An 18488-nucleotide genomic window follows, 5' to 3' on the forward strand; every position below is an offset into this window, starting at 1 on the left:
ATAAGTTGTAAGTAAAGTTTGTTAATTTAAAACCTCGCTTGAAACTTGTTTCATACATCTGTCAAGCTAGTGCTGTATAGTTTAGAAATAAAAATACATCACATACTTCCTTTGTCACTACAGCTATTCCATTTGTAGTTGATTTTCTGTCTCACATTTGCTCATTAGTACAAGAAGATTATGTTTCAACTAGCTAACAATCGGGCACATGGTAGTAGTATTTGCACTTTGGTCAGGCAGAACTGACTGTAGTTAGGAGGTGCTTTGGGTAATAAGTGACTGAAATTTTCGTTTGGCTGTCGGTTGCAGGTTTTTCTTAGCAAAATATTACAATTAGAAATGGTTTGTAGGAGCATACGGGTAGCAAAGGCCTAGACAAACTCGATGACGAGTTTACGAGGCGTGAGATGGAGAGAGAGTACAGACAGATCTTGGATGGCGGCTACGTAAGTTCTCAGCCTGAAGTTTATTAGAAAGATGATTCCCATCATACATGGATATTAGAAGTTGTATAAGTTTTTAGGCTAGAATTGTATATTCCTAAATATCACTGGAGTTGTATGTTGATGTTATTTTCCACAATTTCTTTAGGTTCAGAGTTGCTTTCTCTTTAAATGAAATCATCTAAGCCTGGTTAACCAATGGAAGATACTCCAGAGGTTTTTATTGATAATATCAGTAATGGACTTGTCGTAGACATGCAACAATGATGTCTGTAATGTATAATACTGTTTTATTGGTTTGTGCCATATCAGTGAAAAATTTTGTGGAACATCTAAGTAGCTTAACAATAATTCATGGCAGAAACAGGGAAACCAGATGCAGATATCTCACCTCCAACTGAAACTGAAAAGGGGTTTTTATGGGAGCAGTTCTACACCAAGACTTCTACTGACTGAAATTTCGAGCTTGTCACGCTTTGAATTGTGGCTTCATTGTTATTTTTAGACAGATGTTTATCTGGTTTGATATTAGCTTGCGAATTAAAAACATTTTTTTCTTCATTCTAGGTAGGTAACTGCCACAAAAATAAGCATTTCTATTTTCCTCTACTTGCTTAAATAGTCATGACAGACAATAAGCCTTGTTCTTACACACAGGTTATTACTATTTGCTGAGATTTCCTTCATCATCCCTTTACCAGGTCAAAGTAATAATACCCACATAGGCTAGGTGCTGGCTTGGGCTCCTGTGTTAGCAGTAGTTTACACACGCTACATGCCTTGAGGTGAAAAATCTGTGAATTTACAGCAAACCTCAGTTTTACATTAGTCACAACTGATTGTGGCTTCGACAAATTTAGCTAATATGAGTAGAAGTTATCTTCTCTCGCTTGAGTGGTTTAACTGAGGAGTAACCCTTGACAAAGTTCAGTTAGTTTGATATAACAGTTTAGCCATTGTCAAGTTTTTCATTTGTTTTAGCTGGACACCGATTTTGTTAGGAGAGCTTCATTATTGAATTATAAAAATACTCTTTAAAAGGAGATAACATACCAGATCAAATATCTCTTGTCAATAACTTTACAAGTGTTCATGAGAACTTAGTTATGGGTTGCTAAATATCCCCTGTTTCTCCAGATAACGCATTCCTCTACTTCTTGGTTTTTTGTTTTGTCTTTCTTAGATTTTAATTTTTCTCATATATTTGAAATGCATGTTTTATTCCTTTTATAATAATTCACTATATTTGTCTCAGATACAACGAATATTTATATATACATGTAGGTCTTAGATATATATATGAGATCTATACTTGTCTCAGGGTTTCTGCAGTTCAGTTGTTGCAGGATTTGCTTACTCTTGTTATAGCGTTTTAGTGCATTTTAGGATTCTGCTGTTTCAACATTGCGCAGTGAAGTGGCTTTAGATGACAGACAACCTTATCTAGACACTCAGCAAGAGAAGACCACAGTATCACCATACATGGTATGTTCACAGTTACCTTTTGTATCTGCCATGTAATATCCACCTGCAGCCACCTGTCGCTACCTATCACAAAGTGTTTCGCTTGGCATTAGTAAATTATCAACAGAAATGATATTTTTCGTTGCATGCCAAAAACAAAAATGAGAAGAAAAAAATTATTGAGTGTTGAACAAAAGTGCTTTAAAAGTTAGTAATCTAATAGTATTGCGGAGTAGTCGGGATAGTGAATTGACAGGTTTAGTAAGAAAAAGTTCATAAACTGAAATATATGATGGTGGAGGTAGTATGCTGGTGTCACAAAATAGAAAATAATGTAAAAACTAGCTAACTAGAACACTTGTAAGTTACTAGTCAAGAAATATTCTGGCTACCAATTTTTTAAAGCCATGCGCGGTGTGTAACATCATACAGGTAGTTGTTACTCACATTGAAGGATTTAAACTTGCCACTTGCATGTCGAGTCTGCAGCTGTAGGGCAAGTTAGATTGCAGCGCTTGGCAAGTCTGTTCAGGCATGCCACAATACCTATTGATAACACCGGCGTGATAGCCGCGCTTTCATTAGCAATAGTAGGTGTTGAATGGAAACTGCGATAGGGTATAGTAAGCTGTGCTGTGTCACTGGACCCTCACAATACCGCACAACTGGCTATTAGAGAAGCCTTTGTCAGGTAGTCTCGTCTCACAATGTACACAGGTTAGTTTCTAAGTAGCATCCTTGATATCCCAGAATTTGTTATATTTAGGAGAATAGCTCTCTTGACTGCCTTCGCTGTCTACACTGTTTATTAACAGATTAGTCCTTCGGTCTTTATTCAGCTGGTCCACTGTTTATGACGCAGCGAGTAACCTGTTCACGCTTTCCTTATCCGATTTTGTGGCTATAATCTACTTTCTCCTTTGTCTTTGCTCAGATTGTTGTGGTATGGATGAACTTTGGCTTTCCATAGTTTATAGGCTCTGCGCAATTGTTAAGCCTTCAGCATCTTTGTGTCATATCACTTTCGATAACGCCATAATATCTAACCTTTTTTATTTTTTCCTAGTCTCCTATTTGCTCATGACACAGCCTAAGATCCAACCTATTAGGGTAAACACGTTCATATCGGTTCAACTGTGTATATGTCACATTTCACTCAACTTTGGTGAAGCGCTTCATACAATCAGCATTTGATTAGGCGGAGAAGGATTACGGGCATCATTGAAACACGAAAGGCAGTTTTTCAAGCTGTCTTTTTGCAAAAATCTTAGCTTCACTGTAGCAAAATTTGACTTAAATAGATCGAAAAAGCAAACCCTCGTCACTTGCATCAACTGATTTGGTTTTAGGTAAGCAATCAATTCTCACAGCACAAGAATGACCATCTTTTTGTTTATTACCGCTGGCCAAATATTCAAGTTTCAGTTTATTAAAAAAAATTTTTTGTGGCATCTTTAAGGCTGGTTCACACTATATTGCTGTATCTCGACGTTGATGCCACAATACTTCGGTGATAGTCGATGATAACGATGTTCACACTATCACAAACCAATTCGTATTTGCATCAGGAAATATTTCGTGGCGTAGTGTTCCGATTTCTTGTTTTAAATCTTTGCGAAGAAACCTCTTTGTTTTTTGCGTGCTGGAATCAAAAGTCCCGCAGTGACTATCACAAATGGATATGAATAAATCATGCCATCCGCGAGCGCGAATTACCATCGCCAAAATGGCTCACATTTGAAAGGTGGTCGTCGATGCTCGACAAAATGTCGGGAAAGTTTGTCGTTTTCAAACTTTCTCGACATATCCACGATGCTTCGTCGGTTCACATAATCGATGATGAACGTCGAAAGGAAAATGCTGACTAACGGCGATATGGTAGTGTGAACCAGCCTTTAGTCAAGAGAAGTGTGCAAAGCTACAATGATTTGTCTTTCGAGTGCAGTTTCCTTTTTATGATGTTTTTCATTTGAAGACTTGGTTCTACACGATACTTTTGAATAAGCAGTTATGGTAATCCTTCAAGATTTCAACTAATTCCGGCAGTATATGGATTGTTCATTCAAATTTCTATTTTGGTCATTCAGAGAAGTCGCTATGATAAAGCATAACATAGATTTATTTAAATGTAAAGCTGGAACATTGAAAATCAAGCAGTCTCAAAAAGTTGCAGCTACTAATTAACGGCGAAAAGGAAACAGAAAAGATTAACGAGTATATGAAAAGTGCTCAGTAGGTTATCAGGCTGTGAACCCACTCTGGTTTCTCTGTGACATTCAACTAAGGTTCATGAAAGTTTGCTAGAATCTTCTCCGATTGTCTATAAACCTCCTGGCCGCTATTTGTTTTTTAAAAAGACGATCCCTATAAACTCTATTATCGGCGTGAATAAATACAGTTATTTTAGGTCCAAACTTATTAAGTGGATATTTCAGAGCATATCATGGTAATTGTAGTCTCTGTAACCATTTTAGTCTCTAGGAATGTACCAGAATAGCTGGTAGGGCACCAGCTATATGGATATCTAGACTGGTGTCAGGAAAATGTATTCGACTCTGTGCGATCATGATTCAGGATTTCCTTCATCTCATCGCAAAAACCTCAAAAACTCTGTTGTTAATAAACTTATTGTTGTTTTGCTCATTCCCCGTTAACTTGAACTGTTAACTGTTAACTCAGTTAACATTGCTCATTAACTTGAGTCGGATGTGAATATAGTAGTTGAGTTGGATGTTGAGGGAAATGAGGCCATGTATTGATATATTGTCTTTCACAGGATCAAGTATAAATGATGTTGATTTAAGCTACTAATTATATTAAGCTAATTTGTAACAGACGCGTGCTTGCAAAACGTGCTAGTACAACCGCTGCTGTAGGTTACGGTACATTCCTAACAGCCGCATGCTTAGAAGAGTTTCCTGCAAAAACAGATGTCCTGCTGAGGCTCCCTTTTGTTACTGTATGTTGCTTGTAAATTCTGTTGCTTTTTTCTATTCAACCGTTATACTTACTCCCACGAACTGTTCACATGGATGAACTAGTATATTTTACTTATCGTAATGATATATATATGTCATAAACATGTATATATGTATAAATGTGTATATATGTTTATGTATATATCTATTAATTTATTGGCGATAATTTCATTTCAAACAGAAATTTTATCCAAATTATGTCTTACAAGAATCTAAAAAAGAGCTACAGTTAGCCTCTAAAATTAAATAAACGGTTTGATATATAGCGTTTAAAATACCTTTCTTTGCTGCGAAAACTGTTATTAGGTGGAAGATTGTTAAAACAGCTAGCTATGCGATGACATGACAGCTATGACATTTTCAAAATAATTGTTTGATGTTGCATGAAGTTTTTTTGATATCACCAGTTGAAATGAGTTGAAAATCCGTAACTGAGTAGTATAAAACAAGAACAGAAACCATGAAAAGATCTTAAAACCCATAATAAATGTAAAATAAACATTTAGCATAGACAGAGTAAGAAGATACAAAGATTTGGAAAGATCATTCGTTGGATGAAGATATAAGTCATGATGAGTCGTTAGATACTTTAGTTTATGACGATTAACTAAAGTCGACAGTCGATATGGTGGTTGAATCATTAGCACCATGAAATGAGCGGTATCAGCATTGAATTATAGAGTGACGGGTCAGTCAGGTTGGTGACTCGGTGTCAACTCTGGTTATCTTTCTTATAATCAATACTGCAGCCGCTGCTACAGCTCAACTCACTGTAAACATCTCTGCTATGGCATGACAATCTCTCTCAATGACATCATCTCAACTATTCGCATTTGTATTACTATCATACTAATACGGCAAATCAGTGGTCTATACGTATACCTGCTGTAAAATCTGGACTTTACATCAGGTTGCCGTAGCAACAAAAACAATTATGATTAATTGTTGAGTTGTTTTTGGATTGTTCATTTGGGCCAGTCATGATTTTGTCAACCTGGCTGGCATGCCGGGCAAATTCGGTTTTCCTCTCTCGTCTTACGGATTAAATGTTGCTATCATAATGGTACACCTCTCCGTGAGACATGATATGCAATTATTAGGGTATGATGGGATTATTAAGGTAAAAGCATTCATATCAGTGCAACTGTGTATATGGCCCATTTTAATGCATCATAAGTGATTAGGCAGAGATGGATTATTGGCATCATCTGAAGTGTATATAAATGACTCAGTTTTTTACAATGTTTTTCTTATAAATATCTTAACTTTACTGTAGTAAACATTGACCTGAATAGATCGGAAGGGCACACCCTCGCCACCCACACCAACTGAATTGGTTTTAAGTGCAGTCAAGCAATTGATTCTCTCTGCATAAAGAATGACCATGCTTTGTTTATCGCCACTTCTCAACTATTCAAGTTTCAGTTAGTTGAAATAACTCTATGGAATAACTTTATGGATTAGTTCATTGAATACTTCGAGAAGAAGCTTCAACTGGGTATAATTTCTAGTAGAAAGTTTAGTTACTGGTCTGCAATCATTTAGAAGAAAGTTTATCAACCGTGGTGAGTGAAAACGCTTAACTCTGAGTAGACTTTTATCACAATGGTCGTGAGTCTTTCTTGTGGTTGTCAGTAACAGGAAAGGAGAAGGGAGGTTGGAGTGGTTAAGTTAGCTAAGAGGAAGAGAAAATGCTTGTCTGTCGAGTAATCAAAACAAAAGTTTGAAGGCGCTTTCGAATTTTCTTTTGAACAGAGAGTACGACTTCGTGTACATATGAGGAGTTCTGATTCCAATCGTTTATCACTCCATTATCGGAGGAATATTGGAAGTTTTGGTTTTGATGGGGTATACACTAGTGCACAATAACCAAGTAAGATGAAACTCACTGACAGGGGGTAAGCGCATGCATAGGTATGCGCCGGTGAAAGCCATGGCCTCAGCTTTACAGCTATTATCAAGCTATAACTGAATGCTTGGCATATAGCAAAGCATTTATTGTATGTTATAAAAGAAACATGAAGAACGGCATAAATTTTTTATTGGATTCGTTCATAAGTACTAATCTATAGAGTAATCACTGAAGGGGCAGGTAGAAGATAACTTTATAGATATATTTAGGACTAAACGAGTACTTATTGCCTGTTCCATTCTAAAATGGATATTTTTTTGACATTTTGTCACACGTTAAGCCTAGACTCAAACTAAGCCAGGTGATTTCAGTTATGGCGCTAAGATTTTGAATTCAAGTCTTCAAGTATTTCATAGAATAAAACTAACTTATTGATTGCAGCTATGCATCATAAGCGAAGTCAAAATGGTAGTGCGCAGCTTCCTTGTGGCGCACCTTGATGTTAGATAAAATCATTATCCTGTGCAATTTTCTGACTAGTGATAACTGATTTAAGATATCTACTATAGGCATAAACCAAAGCGCATTACGAAATCAGTCTCATTTTTTGTTTGAATGATATCTTCACGTTTTGTGCCATTCAGGACCCACCAACTGAGTTTGTGTCTCACCAGGATTACGAGGAGGGAGAATCTGCATCAGATGTTTCAGATAGAAACGTAGCACAATCAGATAAAAAAGGTAGAGATCATTGCTAATATTTGTACTCTCTGAGTCATATCGAGTTACTAGTATCTATATATAGTACTGTAAGGAGAAATAAGCGTTTTATGACATTGTTAAAATTTTGATAAGAAAATTTATAGCTAAGCATATCCGTACACTAAGTATTTCGTCATGCAATTTTGACAGAAGCATTAACAGTAAATCTTCAAGTCTGTTTTTCGTTAACCACTTGGGCAACAGGCAGACTATTATCCATCGTTGACAAGTATTATCTGTTCAGTCTATTGTGGAATTGAAGAGTTATGTATGCATGTGTAACTTTTCATTGGCATTAGTAATCATTAAAAAATGATGATTTTCATTGCATGCCAAAACAAAAATGGAAATACAGAAATCAGGAATTATTGAGTGAGTTGAACAAAAATGTTCAAATGTTGATAATCTAATACGGTAGTATTGCGGAGGAGTCGGTATAGTGAATTGAAAGTTGAAGTCACAGAAAGTTTATAAATTGAAACATCCGTTGCGGTACATAAGTTGATAGATGTAGTATGTTGTGAGCAGTGATTTGGAATGAGTTGAGTTTATGTGATTTGATCTTTTTAGCTCTTGATTTGACTCCGGACTCCGACGAACAAGGAATGGAGACTTTTGAGCAGATACACGACAAAGTGACTAAAGACTTCGAGCAAGTGGCTCCTTCTCTAGTCAAGGATGACACACGGTAAGAATAATAATCTTTACAATGATAAGTGCCCTGTCTGTCCGTATGTCTGTAAACTACAGTTGGAGGTTAGGGAAAAAAATTGCTCGCAACGGGATTTGATCTCACAAGTTTTGTCTTGGAAGACCAATACTTACCCACTCGCACCAATCGACCGCCTTGCCACATTTTTGGACTAATTGTGCAGTTACTTATTACACCTGACAATGTTTCACTGTGCACCGGATTGCCAGGGTACTAGTTGTGACAATACTGTAGTTACAACCCATTGTGGCTCATTGCAGGTTGGATTTTTTATAAATTCACTATCCGTTGAACCAAGTTTACATCGTGATGATCACGATTACACGAAACCACCGTTTAAGGCGAAGAGAAGATCATTTAGTATTAGCTGTAAAGAGTTGGAAACTATGGTGCTGCTAAAAATTGTCTACAGCATAGCACTGATTGATTAGGTTGACATATACATGTACTCTTATGAAAGCCGGTTGTTGGGTATATTTTCTTTTATTGAGTTTAAAAGCTAAGAAATATCTCTTACTGATGCGGCAAACATCACTTTTTCCATAATCTGCTGCGACGCGCTCAATAGTTGAAAGTAGCTGCATTCGATTTTCCGATAGTAACTCATTTACTGACTTACAAGGCATTAAGCTAGTCATCTTGTTGTTATGGGCTTGGTGCATTAATAACAGCTTGTCAAGGACTCCATGTCTTAGTGCCCTGGTGAAAGCGTGTTAGATTGTCAACTATGGGCTCTTTTGAACTCCATACGCGCATCTTGAGATGATCTAAGAAAGAAGTCTGTGACACCGTTGGATACTGCACCATGGATAGAAATACTGATTTTAAAGTTTTTTAGTTTTAAAATTTTAGTGGTTTCAATAAGTGTACACGAGCAACTGTTGTAGCATGTCATTACTTGAATACTATCGGCTGACAGGAAATACCAGATCGGTGTGGATTTATTACTACTGCTGTAGTTACGACCACTTCAGTTTCACCAGAGATGTTTCTCACCAGATGAAATAATTGCAATATCCTTTGTTTTTTCGTCACGTAATTTTATCGTTGTCGGCCATCTTTGTAGATAATTTTATCGTTACAACAAGAAACTTTTGCAATAAATCTTTGAAAGTGATGCTTTTGTTTGCAATTTTTTTATTAAAGTATCAAAAAACACCAAAAAGTACTAGTAAATAAAAGAAAAACGATCATTTTCTACAAACATGGCTGCTTTTTCGTGAGCGAGCGCATGTGCAAACGGCTTGATGACGGAAAAAAAACGATGGATAGGGCATTCTTGGGTTACAGCGATGCCGATTTATGCTGTTTCAAGGTTACAAGTGATATAACGCGCTGTTCTCTCTTATGCCATTTGCGTCGTAAGCGACGTAAACAATTACGAACTAATCTCTCCGTCAGCGGATGAATGTGCTTTCTGTGGTTGTCTCTCTCACTAAGTTTCAGTCGCCTGTCACTCAGTTTTAGCGATGCACCATTCTAATTGGGTATATGAGTTCTCTCTCACGTGTGTTTGATCGTTTCCATTTGCTTTTTAATCATTGTTGCGGCTCTACCACTCCTGCTTCTTTATCATCTTATTCAGATTTACAATAATTCATGTCGTAAGGAATGGTTCTCTTTCTTTCTAATAAGTGCTTTTGTATATTATTTGTGACATTTTATTATAGTAAACTAAGTATAGAGTAATTGATTTATGATATTACAACTTACACTAAAATTCAGGTAACACCACCTCTTAAAGAACGAATCCATTTTTAAGTTGAGAACCTCTGTATAGACTCCTATAGTTCACGGAACTTATGACTACTACATCGAATCACTAGCATCGTAATTATGTTAAGCTCTAGTAAAATCCACTAGCTCCAAAATAACATCTGCACAACGAATAGCGCATGTACCGATATGATGTGAACATCGTACCACGTGTTGAGGTCAATACACTTCCATCGATGACAAGGCTATGTGGAATACAAAAGTGCCATAAGTTTGTTATAGCCAGAAGCTATTCTCGAATAGCCTATCCTTAACAATAACTGAAGCGCATTCCGAGAGAGATTAATCAAGCCAGTTGAACATTTCTCTGTCTTGACTTGTTGATAGTCATATTTGTTTTAGAGATTAAAATTCCATTGTGTTACAGCATAGCTAAAGCTGAGCTTTCACTCAACCGTACAAAAGAGTGACTACAATAGAACGGAAGGTCTTGAACCTCCATAGCAATTAAGGCTTACCGCTATTGTAGTTCGTTTCTTGAACTTTGCCTGTCCATCAACAATGAGTGCAGTCATAACAATACACCAAGAATGTCTCAGTTTCTCAAAGAATGCCTCAAATGTTTCTGGCAAAGTGCACTGCATAGACCTATTAACTATACGTAAGTATAGTTAATAGGTCTATGGCGCACCAATACTCATATGTTTTCATTCTCAAGTCAAGATGGTTGAGAATTAATTAGGTTTTGAGTTGAGCTGGTCGACTATAGCCTGATTCACACTATGTCAGCGGTGTCCTCTTGGCGATTGTTCATGTGCATCTTAAACCGATGGCATCATTGAGGCAACACAGATGTGTCAGGAAAGCTTTGAGCTGTCAAACTTTTCCGATAGTTTGCCTAGCATCCACGACAGACTGTGCGATGTGCACCACTTCAGCGATGATGATTGGCTGTCGTGGTTGCTGTGGACTAGTATTTCATCGTTTTTACGACTGCACTGTATAATGAGAATGATATACCATTGACTATTCGCTGAGGTGAATGCGGATGGGTTTGTGATAGTGTGAACATTGTTATCACAGACTATCACCAAGTATTGTGTGATTAACACGGACACACCACGATATAGTGTGTTTTAGCCTTTAAGAATAAGCATGCATGATAATAGTTGTCCACTTATAGCGTGTTTTGAACTTCTGTGAAAGACAGCAAGTCAGGTTATTAAATATAATTAATTTTGTTGAGAATAGATATATTCCACTTTTAATAATTAGCACCAGTAAATTGAGGGCTGCTAAATTCTCATGTTGATAATCAATCATTGCATTCATTAAATTCAATTCACTAAATAATTCCACATTTCTGTTTTTTCATTTGTTTTTTCGACAATGTAATGAAAAACATAATTGTTCTTATGATTTCTCAAACCTATAAAATGCTCTACACTTATTAAGTGGTTAAGACCTACGCCGCTCGTGACAAATGGTCAGGCTCTTCGGTTTAATATTCTCTTTTTATTTCATTTTCTCAAAGTTTTTAAAATGCAGTTCTATGCAACACTAAAGAGTATAGTTGAGCGGTCTTTTTCACGTGATCTCTGAAGGTCATACCAATGTCAAGTTACAATTCTATTGTGAAATACATCAGATGCTGACTAAAGCTAGCTACATATTGCCCAGAAGTGATGAACTTGATGATAAAACCTGAAAGTTTACTTTATACAATGCATTCCTTCAATTTTAACAGTAAATGTCATATATGAGTCAATTATATTCAAAGGAAGGTTAGTAAATGTCATTTATGAGTCAATTATATTCAAAGGAAGGTCGTTATCTTTTTAAGCTTCTCCAATTCAAATAACACTCTTTTACGAAAATGCATTGCATGGAGGGTAAATATATTAGTGTCACGCAGTCAGAATTGTTAGGTGCTGCCAATTTTTGTGAGCGGTCATTAGATGAGTGATAAATGATCAACTTTTGAATGCAATGACCATTCAACGATCTCCTGAGTTCTAAATAAAAAAAACTCCTGTACTGATTATAGTCTGATACCCTGTGAGAAACCTACCTGCGATTTTTGGGCAGGGTCTACTGACTTTGTGCTGATGTACTGCAGGAGCAATTGTAGTTGGCTGCCTTTTCTGCCTTTCCACCAATGGTCATTATGTGACTCGAGCCACTGACTTATTGATGATAAGTCAGCGCTCTAACTGCCGAACCACGGCTGCTCTGGAGGACTAAAATGTGGCATTAGAAACCTAATTTCCGTCGCAAAAACATACAACATATTCAAGTGTAACAGAAGTGCTCCCATCTCCTTATACCATGCTAGAGAATGTTCAATACCACATCAGATATGTAACCGCATCAGACATGTAACCACATCAGATATGTAACCACATCAGATATGTTACCACATCAGATATGTAACCACATCAGATATGTAACCACATCAGATATGTAACCACATCAGATATGTAACCACATCAGATATGTAACCAACATCAGATATGTAACCAACATCAGATATGTAACTACATCAGATATGTAACCAACATCAGATATGTAACCACATCAGATATGTACCCACATCAGATATGTAACCACATCAGATATGTAACCACATCAGATATGTACCCACATCAGATATGTAACCACATCAGATATGTAACCACATCAGATATGTAACCAACATCAGATATGTAACCACATCAGATATGTAACCGACATAAACATTGTTTTCAGAGTTGGAGTTTCCTTTTATTTTAAAACTAGACATTGAGTCACTGCTCCATCTCATCTGGAATTCTAATAAATTGTTAGTTTTTTAATCTCAACTCTAAGTTTGTTAGTTAAGTTGTCTTTTCCTACTCTTGCTTAGCTGCAACTGAAAACTATAATACAGTATTCAACCAATTTTCATCGATCGCTCCAAACCAATAACTTATCATTATTGCTGTCAGTCCTTATTTATAACTTCGTCGATATGATGTTCGTTGAACATAGCTAGAATAGCAAGATGTTAAAAGTGTGTGTTACCGCACATTTTTTTCAATTTCATTGAAGTTTAATTGTTTGCTAATGTGTTTCATTACTGGTCTCTGAGAGTTTACTTACACTTTTCTCACATTGACCAGGGCAGCTTTGTTACAGCTATGAGTTTGATGCTGAGTGAGTGACCGTAACATACAATGTCAAACTGTGATTACTATAACGCTGGCAATCACGAACACTGTGAGAGATTGTCATCAAGTGTTATCATTGTGAGCACGATTACGCCGTGATGCTTCAAGGTGGTGCGGTCCAGTAGCGCAGTCGGCAGTGTGCTTGGCTGCAAAACACGGATGCTCAAGTTTAATTTGTAGCATTTTTTCCTAACGCTCTAAACGTGGCCTCAAATGGACAGACAAACATGGCTCTTATTATAGTAAAAGTTGCATAAATTTTGCCTGTACAAAACCTTCCTGCAGAATATGAATGACCTCATCTTATAAATAACTAATAGATGATACATTGTTATTATTTTTAATTTCGTCTGATGCTAGATCTGACAGAAAAGGTAAGAAGTCAGACGATGATAGGAAGAGAATGGAAGAATGGCAGCGACAACAGGAAATTCGGCGGCAGGTAGGAAGCTGACTGTAACTATCATACCATCATTGGTAGTTGTCTGCCCATTATGTAATAGGTGGATGGATGACTCTTGAGTGTTTACATGTGTTTGTTTTTTGAATACAGGAAACTTTCCAAGAGGTACGTAAGGATACGTTGTGGCTTTCAGTTAATATCTTCATTTTCAAAGAATTTCTTTAAATTCATTAGAATTGTAAAATTATTTTGACCTGCTTTTTCACACCAACCTTGAAAAGTTTGTGATATACATTTCATTATCTTATCAAAAGGAAAGTTTTTAGGTAGTTTAGTGAGTGAAGAATAAAGTTTTTGCATCGTGGTGTCAATCATCACAGTTAGCGAAAAAATCTTGGTGAGTTTTTTACTATCTAGTTTAGCTATTTACAGTCGAGTTTGTGTGACACTTCTTACCTTAGTCACCTTTTCTCTAGCCCTCTGTATCGCTTATTCGTACTTGCCCATTCAGCAGAGGTATTACTAAGAGTGGACAAAGTGGCAGCTGGCCTCTTCTCCTAAAGCTTTCAATGTTGCTACATTCCTGGAAGCTTTCTGTCTATCCTTTTTCCATAGCTCTTGTGACGCTCACTACACATGTATGTTGGGCAGTAAACTGTATTGCTGTGAATTTATAGGAGCAGTTCAAGAAAGAGCAAGAGAAGATGCAAAGAGATGTGGAGAAGGCAAGACAAGAAGCAGAAGAGTACGACCGTAAGAGACAGGCAATGGTAAAAAAAGACTTCTATTATTCTCTTCGCGAGTTTTAAATAAAAACTCATCAGTACTGAGGTGTTATATCCTCATTTATTTAAGTGTGGATTTTGGCCTTGACTTATCTTCATTGTTACAACTGGTACAGAAGTATTTCTCAAAACCCGTTTTATTGTGATTGTTTGTTTGTTTGTCCGCATGGTCAAATATGATTGTCCAGTTATTTATATGACATTAAACTTCATTGCTATCCGTTATATAGCTATAAATCAAAATATGGTCAATAAAGCTAAGGTTCTACGGTGCTAAGGTGTGTCAATTTGTTTGGCAATTTTAAGCATAATGACTGTATAGTTGCAGGCAACATCGCTAGAGGTCACCTCCTTTATGCATGCCTATGATTGTCTTTGACATTCATCCTTTTGTTGATGTGTCTAGCATGAGCTGGGTTGAGCCTATGCTAGGTAGAACATGTGAGCATGCTACTGTTTGTTCCAGAATGATCCAGCCACGGAAAAGGTGGAAGAAAACTCCAGCACTCTCTCTTCCCTTCGCTTAGGCATCGCTTCTACTAAAGTAAACCGCTATTACTTTTTCAATAGTTTGTGCAGTAGAAGTAGAATTGATGTGAGTGTTTTCTGTTTAGTATTGCCAAATTATCTACTGAGATCGCTTTTCATGTTTTTGTATCAGCATGTTTGCCAAACTCAGTCATAAAGCATCCACATCAATGATTAAATATTGTAAAGTCTAGTTAATGTTCACACTATATTGCCATATGTCGACATTGTTTTCTCGACGATTATTCATCAGTCAAATGCACCGTAAACTAACAGCATTGTCGAGGCAATGCGGATTGCAGTTGTCAAACTTTCCCGATAATTTGCCGAGCATCAACGACATCCTGTGCAATATGTACCATTTCAGCAACGATGATTGACCATCGTGGATTGCTTGTTTTATATTTTCTTTCATAACAGTTACTGCAAGACTAGCATTTTATTGTTTCCGCGACTGCATAGTATAATGAAAATGCTGCGCCGCGACCTACTCACAGATGTAAATGCGAGTTTGTGATAGTGTGAACAATGTTATCACAGACGATCACAGAGGTATTGTGTGATTAACACCAACATACGGTAATATCGTGTAACCAGCTTTAACACTCTTAAAGGTTTGCTTTTTATCTTGGTTCTTTTCTCTATTCTAGGAAAAGGAGACGCGAGACAAGGCTGTCCAACGTCTGCTGGAGATTAAAGCTAGATACAGTCAAAGCACACAAAATGAAAGTGCCGCACCCAGGTAAGAATATTGTTTAGGCTTAGTGGGCAATGTTGAACAGAAAGTTTGAGCTTATGAAGCCTTTTCGTCTTTTCTGATCAGATGGTATCGTGGAGACAAATGGACGTTATGAATTATTGCCTTCACTGTCTGTTGTAGCTTGTCTCTTGGTAATAGAATATCAGAAACCATCAATTTTAATAGGGTTTCTTCTGCTTTAAGATTGCTGAAACTAAGGAAAATGGGACAGGACAAGTGTATTTCGTCTTGTAATTATTAACTTCAGTGTTCTGGCTCTTGCTCTTCTGTTACATTTTGTTGGCTTACTCAAATACGGTCAGACATGTAGACTTCCGAGAGCGTGTGGCTAGAGAGATGAAATAAACTTTTTCTTTAGTTTTTGTTATAATAAAATACTAGGCTCACAAACATTAGAAATTGCTTCCTACAAGTTGTTAGTTAATATTGAGTATTGGGAGGACAACGGTACAACATGTAAAACGGTTCAGATTGGTTTGGTTGGCAGCACTACCACATAAATTTTAAGTATAGTTTATGATAAACAGCAAGCATTTGGTGTGACCTTTCAATCAACTTAATAAAATCAGATCTGAATATAAAGCATAGAGGCTTGAATGGTGTTCATCAGCCAGTAACCTAAGTTTTAAATGGTCACATTTATTGAATCGGTGGTAGTGTAAACAGCCTTCCTTTTAAGACACTGTGAGCTTGAGTTTAGGGTTAAAACTTTATATTCGCTTTAATGAGCTTCATTGCCATACCAAAATACTATAATTCATTTAATGCAGTTTTGAGCATTCTCTAGTTTATAACGTGCTTTTCTTTAGTGAGGAAGTGAAATCTCCTACAGCTGACAGCAGTGAGAGTGAAGATAGTGACGATGATATGGCCAAGTATAGGATAAAAAGTAAACCAAAAAAGAAAGGTAGATATTACGTGACTATCATAGTTATATATATTATATGTTTATAATATATAATGTTTATAAATATATATCATATATTCTTGCAACCCATCTGCCTATATGATTAAGTACAGTGTGCTGTAATAGAATTGGTTCAATATGGTTGATATATCTGCTACAACACAGTTGTGTATGGCTTTGCGAGTTTAGTGCATTTGTTACTCTGTTGCAATAGCACAAGTGCTGTACAATTAGATTCAATCAACTTACGGTAGTTTTTTCATGTTACTTCATATGGGTTGACTTGAAACCTTGACTATTGTGCGTGTTTCCATGAGTATAAAATAACATAGCACATACCGGCTTTATAAAAGTCAATGTTCTTATGATTTGTAATGTGATTTGTAATTTAAAAACAAGACATTAATATGGGATGCTGCACCATCTTCTCTATGCCCAGTATGTTAATTCACAGTGTGTGACCAGTAACCACTAGCAACTGATGTTCGGGTTTACAACAGGAACCTTGTATCTATCTTATCTCTTATCGGAAACTGTTAGATTCTGTTCTGAAATCAACCCGCACTGTATTATATTCGAGGTGATCAGTTTGGAGTTACATAAGAGCTAATTAAGTACAGTGTGCTGAAAGGTATAAAGATTGTCCAGTTCTCTCTGTTTTACCTAATCCATATTGATTAGTTCCTAACTAAACCTTTTGATAGTTTTCTCTGTGTTAGTAATAGGTTACTCAACTCTTTCTGTGAACACTGGTCATGACGATATCATTCTTCAGGTCAGGTAACTGTCCTACAAAACAATATTATGTTTGTTACAGTGATAAATGTGATTATAAACTTAGTATTTCAATAGGGTTTAGCACCTGTAGACTCCTTCTTAGGCAATGGCTGCTAAAAATCAATGACTACGTCTGCAACTACCGAGTCATTGAGACTTTCAAAGCTTCTGCGTCGGCCTACATATTACTAGAGTATTTTGGCTCATCAAAATACTTTATATTTTGAACTCAAGTATATGATGATATAGTTAGCATGAAATATTCGAGATTTATACTGAAAGAAAACCAGAACGAGCCGTGGTGCGATGGTTAGGGTGCCAATTTATGATTAGTAAGTCGGTTGTTCGAGTCCCCCAAGAACTATTTGCAGTGTTGGGAACAGCATTCAACTTCAATTCTCCATTGCTAAATCAGTCCAAAGTCTGTATACTTCCCATAGAGAGTTTTTTTCCAGTATCACATTAGAAGCGGTTCGTGAGTTGTCTATAAAAAGGAAAGGAAGGAACACTTTAACAATTTTAATGTCTTACTACTTCCTATGAACTCCTAAAAATTGGCAGTGATGGCAATTGGCTCACGCTGCGCTTGTTTTCTGGAATAGTCAACAGTAAAGGTTTCTCCTGACCTTTTGATGAACTAGCTTATGCAGCGTCAACAGTATTTAGAGATTTACCATGGTATTTCTTGGTACATGTAAATTCTTGTCAGTTCGTGTCAGACATGACTCATACCAAAGTTAATTGATTCCAAGTTTCGCATTGCCATGTCCACCAGTCCAACAGTGACTTCCACACAGGAAAACATTGAGAATCGCAGGATTAGTGTCTCTTGCAGCTCAACCATATTAAAAGATCTCTTATCTTGGCACTCAAGCGTGACCTTACCTGAGCCTATTATCACACGCTCGCATACGCTCTCCACTCGTTTAGTGAGATACGTTCAGTTTAGTCTTTAGGAGAACTTGGTTACCATCAAGGGTTTTCAAACCTCTGGTCAATAGAGATCATATTGATAGTTGCAGGCTTCGTGTTTGCTGGTTGAACTTCAACAGACGTGCTGCGGCGAGCCGTGCGTTTTCTGCAACCCGTGTGGATTATTATACCATTTGACTGTGAAGTGCTCAAAAGGTGTCTGTTTAATTTTTGTGAAATGTATATTCTGAGCTGATCAACATAGGTTTTGTAGCTATTCTGATTTGAATTTGAAAGTGTT

At 36.8% G+C, this 18488-nt stretch overlaps 1 protein-coding gene across 1 annotated transcript in view; it reads left to right on the forward strand.

Moving 5' to 3' along the window:
- Window positions 1–18488, forward strand: part of LOC137407122 (LIM domain only protein 7-like) — a 98144-nt gene that overhangs the window by 60558 nt on the left and 19098 nt on the right. Inside the window, exons 17-26 of the mRNA XM_068093722.1 lie at window positions 351–446; window positions 1830–1928; window positions 7382–7478; window positions 8070–8187; window positions 13476–13557; window positions 13669–13683; window positions 14196–14288; window positions 14770–14847; window positions 15482–15573; window positions 16401–16498. Coding sequence (XP_067949823.1) covers window positions 351–446; window positions 1830–1928; window positions 7382–7478; window positions 8070–8187; window positions 13476–13557; window positions 13669–13683; window positions 14196–14288; window positions 14770–14847; window positions 15482–15573; window positions 16401–16498 — 868 coding nt within the window. The remainder of the gene's footprint in view (window positions 1–350; window positions 447–1829; window positions 1929–7381; window positions 7479–8069; window positions 8188–13475; window positions 13558–13668; window positions 13684–14195; window positions 14289–14769; window positions 14848–15481; window positions 15574–16400; window positions 16499–18488) is intronic.

This window comes from Watersipora subatra, chromosome 10 (genome assembly GCF_963576615.1).
Source record: "Watersipora subatra chromosome 10, tzWatSuba1.1, whole genome shotgun sequence".
Classification (NCBI taxonomy): Eukaryota; Metazoa; Bryozoa; class Gymnolaemata; order Cheilostomatida; family Watersiporidae; genus Watersipora; species Watersipora subatra.